General features: G+C 27.6%; 1 protein-coding gene across 3 annotated transcripts; it reads right to left on the bottom strand.

The window, feature by feature from the left end:
• Positions 1-637: 637 nt before the first annotated feature.
• Positions 638-3,165, bottom strand: LOC129287920 (GDSL esterase/lipase At1g74460-like). 3 transcript variants are annotated; one of them, XM_054924204.1, is made up of 5 exons: positions 2,900-3,165; positions 2,297-2,373; positions 1,956-2,194; positions 976-1,189; positions 638-870 (listed from the first exon to the last, which is right to left on the bottom strand). In XM_054924204.1, the coding sequence occupies exons 3-5, from the start codon at positions 2,037-2,039 to the stop codon at positions 671-673; spliced, it is 498 nt and encodes a 165-aa protein (XP_054780179.1). In that variant the 5' UTR covers positions 2,040-2,194; positions 2,297-2,373; positions 2,900-3,165; the 3' UTR covers positions 638-670. The 3 variants fall into 3 exon arrangements, with proteins under 3 accessions (XP_054780179.1, XP_054780178.1, XP_054780180.1); XM_054924203.1 differs by lacking the exon at positions 2,297-2,373; XM_054924205.1 differs by lacking the exons at positions 1,956-2,194; positions 2,297-2,373.
• Between the last annotated feature and the right edge of the window lie 1,267 nt (positions 3,166-4,432).

The raw sequence follows: 4,432 nt of genomic DNA, 5'->3' as shown, positions 1-4,432 counted from the left end.
AATTATTTGTCCATTCATAATTGACTTTCCATTAATTCAAAATTAACACTATTTATATTTCACAACTAACTTTACTTAAATTCACAGGTCACATTCTACTAGTTATTTTAATAATTATTTATTTTTAATTACAAATAAAGACCATGTCTCTATAACATTTCAATAATTCCAGGTTTTCTATTATCATTAATACCTCCATAATGTTCTATAATTGTCATTTTCCCTTGTAGTTATGTAGATGAAAGATTATACTTTGCACTTAATTATTAGTTATTATAATTGATTTAATCCGAACTCTTTTTAAAATAACATACCATGTTATATCTATAATCTAATGTACTCTGTAATTATATTTTTCTTCAGGTAGCGTGATGCTTCTTCATGAATGTTATGAAATCTTAAGTTAATTGTATGCATGATTTTGATAATTTTAGATGTTCAGAATATATATGGAAACAGTATTCCGATCTCTCTCCCTTTGTCCATTAATTGAAGTTTCTCTCTTCAATAATTAAAGCCTTTTATCATCATCATCATCAGAATGTAGTCATGTATGATGCACAAAGAAATGTCAGTTATTTTTATTCCAACCTCAATCAATCTTGAAATCAGAAAATAATCCAATACAATGCTTTCAATGTTAGATCACTTAAATTTGTTACATTTTCCATCAATGATTGATGATGGCTGCCTTGGCTAACTGAGAAATAGTATAAGGAGAACAAGCAGCTCCGTTGAAGCATTCCTTTGCAGCTATTTCATATGCGATTTGAGTTTGATGGGTACATTGATCAAATTTGAGATACTTTGATCTATCAGGACAAACTGGTCCATGGTCCACATAACAAGGTTCTTGTGTGTTTGTGATCCCTGTAATGTGAACAAACCCATATAAGAAAGCAAAATTACAATAACAATTAGATTATTATTATTATTGTATAAAATGATGTAATTAAATAAAATAGTTCTATTTACCATATTTTTGAGGATTTCTCGTAATCTTGTTATACGCCTTGTAGACGTCATATATGGTAAATATTGAACTGAAGAGTTCAGAATGTAACTTTTGCAGCCTTTGAGGAAGTTCGTCTGCGTAGTATCTTGATTCACAGCCTTCTGTAAAGTTATGTGGCCCACGCATTGAAATGCCCAAAACTACAAAATTTCTAGCTCCGAGTTCATAAAGTATCTGTGTAATAGATATTTAAATAATGAAATTGTGTCATATTATCTATAAACAATAATATCTTAGAACCTAAATATACATCAATGTTAGCATAATATATAATACAAAGTTATTACATTTTAATATCCTCTAATATTGGCTAAAGTGTATACCTTTGGTCTTTTAATTTTATACTCCCTCTGTTTAAAAATATAAGACATTTTTAACTAAATCTTATCTGAAAAAAATAGTTACCTATTTTTAAACTAACTCTATCTTTTCATATTTACTCCTATTAAATACCATACAATAAATATAAAATTATTATTAATAGGGGCACTTTTGGAAGAAAAAAACCAATGATTATACCTTGAAAGACTAAAAATACTTTATATTTTTAAACATCTAACTCCTCAAAAAATGCTTTATATTTTTTAATGGAGGGAGTATGAGATTTTGATTTAGTATCTTACTTTTATAAAGTATCTTTTAAGTCCTTTAACCTTAACATCATTAACTTTAAATAATTATTTTTCCAATCATTGTTATTTTTTAAAAAAATAAATTTAATATGGTAACATTTGAAGAAAAGGTTTTTATTATTTAAAAGTTCAATGTATGATTTTTTTTGTTGATAAAACTAATAGTGTTTGAATTATAAGATTAAAAAAATATTTTATAAAATTAAAAAACTAAAACAAAATTTATATAAAATTAAAAGATAAAAAATATACTTTAATCTTCTAATAGTTTACATGGATAACAAAAATCAAGATAATGTAAAACGTACCTTGATATGACCTGAGGTTTCATCAAGAAGGTAATCTGTATAGTCTCGTGGACGGTATTTATTGGTGACATTTTCAGTGCTCATCTTTTTGGAGTAATCATTATTTCCAGCAAGGACAAGGTACAAAGAATTGGCCAAGTGTTTTTACAACTTCTCTTTGTCATTTATTGCCTTGGGAGATATTTTGTCACAGTTGATGTAAAGTATCCTACTTGTTTTGATAATGTCAAGCATTCTCCCTTCAATGCAAAAAAGATAATTAATTAGATGGTTATCATATAAAGATAAAAATTAATTAGTTAATTAATTATAAAATGAAAAGATTTATTTTAATTTCTTACTACTCCGGTTGTATTTAAGATCCTACATGCTCTTGATGCATAGCTTATTCTTGTTGTTATTTGACTTCTTTTAGAATCTGTAAGGTTTAAGTATACAGGAGGCATTGGTAAATCCAAATAAGTTGCTGCAAGGATAGAAACAAATGTCATAAGTGTTTTTACTATTTGGATAATATGCAATTAAAGGGTTAAAGTTTAAAATTATTATATTACTTAAACAATGTTTCAAATATGTTTGGAGTAATTAGAGGAAATTTACAACTTCAAATAAATACTAGCTATTATGAAATATCATATAATCAATTCATGTAACAACATTACAACCTAGTATGTTGCTCATTCTCCAAATCATTTGGAGATATAAGATGCGAAATATTTTGTCAATATTTAAAAGTTAAATGTAAAATTTTTTGTGGATGAAATTAACAATATTAAAGTTAATAGATACTTTAATTTTCATAACCCTCTCTTTTCAAAAATGCATGATCATTAAGGATAGAAAAAAAATTGATTTGAGAAGTTTACAACAGTTCAAAACTCACTCAAAATTAATTAAATAACCGAATAAAAAGCATTTAATTAAACCACTAAAAATTAACATACCAATAAAGTCAGCCATAGTTTTCCCATTAGTGAATCGACTGGTTATACTATGAAGATCAATTCCATAAGGCCACCTGTTAGCTTGTGCTGGTGTGTTCAAATGAGTGTTGTTTCCAGCAACGACATGGGAATTACCAAACACATACAATGCTAACACCAAGCGATGTTGTTCATCACCATTGATATTAGTAATCGAAACTTGGTTGGCAATGAAGCGAAAAAACAGAAGAATAAACAACATAGAGTTTTCCATGTCTTTCTGCTTCAAATTAATATGGAACCTTGTTTAATCAATCACGAGTGGCTTGGATGATTAGAGTATCATGAATGTGTGTATATATATACACAGAGAGAATTATGAGTATTTTTTGTGAAGGCAACCAAAAAAAGATAAGAGAGTTCAATTAGTAAACGTATTTGGGATATAGATAAAAATGCTTGGTTATTAATTATTTGCATGTATAAAACCTATTTGTTAACCTCATATATAATGGTAAACAAGAATGAGAACGAATCAAAAGTTAATATTAGTAATGAGATATCTATTATTATAACAATGCTAGGTTTTGATAGAATCAAGGAAAATTGACCATGACATGATCGCACATTAATTAGCACGTAAGATCTGCTATTATTGTGTGGAAATCCTGTACACAAGGAGATGGGTATGGGAAAGAGAAAATGGTTAAATATAGCTTTTTCTTTCTCAACATCATCATTCTTGCATATTAATTGTAAATAATCAAAGAAATAAGCCATATTGGTTATAGTTTATGAATAACAACACATGGTATTATTATACTGGGTTAAAGAGCAAAAATATTTAGTAACTTTTTTTCCAAGAGCACATATTATTTTTAATTGAACGAATATGCAACAACACCCATGAATTTGTTTTAAGGAATGCAATAATTCTCATTTTGTTAAATTTAACTAACAATCATTAATGTTCACCATTAACAAAAGAAGAAGCAAACACAAAGTGTAAAAATATTAATAATTTTTTTCTCTAGGAGCTTCTAGTATCCTAAAGTCAACAATAGTGAATGGGTACCCATTAATTTTTATAAAATAGGCTAACCTTTCCAATTTGTCAAGTTCTATTCTTAGAACTATATGGTCAACATCACTTTATTTTAACAGATTGGGAAAGGTTAGAGCTAGTGATTTGGGTCCAACCGGTGGGCCAACTTGTAACATTCTACTTTTTCAAAAATAATTATTTAACTTTACCATGATAATTGAAACAAAACTCATCCTTCAAAAACATTTACCACGGTAGAAAAAGTGTCTACGGTGATAAAAAAAAAATAGAAATACCATTTTACAAATACTAGATCCCATTCTAAAATGAGAATTGAAAACCAAGGTGTTAAAATAAATCGTACTTAATAGAAAAATTAGGTCTCGAGCAATGTAGTCAAAAACAAATTTATTGAGGGTAAAAGAGTCCAAAGGACTAAATCTGAAGTTTGGAAATGTGAATGGGCAATTATGTAAAAGAATGCACCATTTGTCATGGCTAACATATCA

Source organism: Prosopis cineraria, unplaced genomic scaffold (assembly GCF_029017545.1).
Source record: "Prosopis cineraria cultivar Desert tree isolate PC_DT_omini unplaced genomic scaffold, ASM2901754v1 PC12, whole genome shotgun sequence".
NCBI classification, from domain to species: domain Eukaryota; kingdom Viridiplantae; phylum Streptophyta; class Magnoliopsida; order Fabales; family Fabaceae; genus Prosopis; species Prosopis cineraria.
Note: the sequence above shows the minus strand (reverse complement) of the source record. Positions and strands in the feature narration are given on the sequence as shown.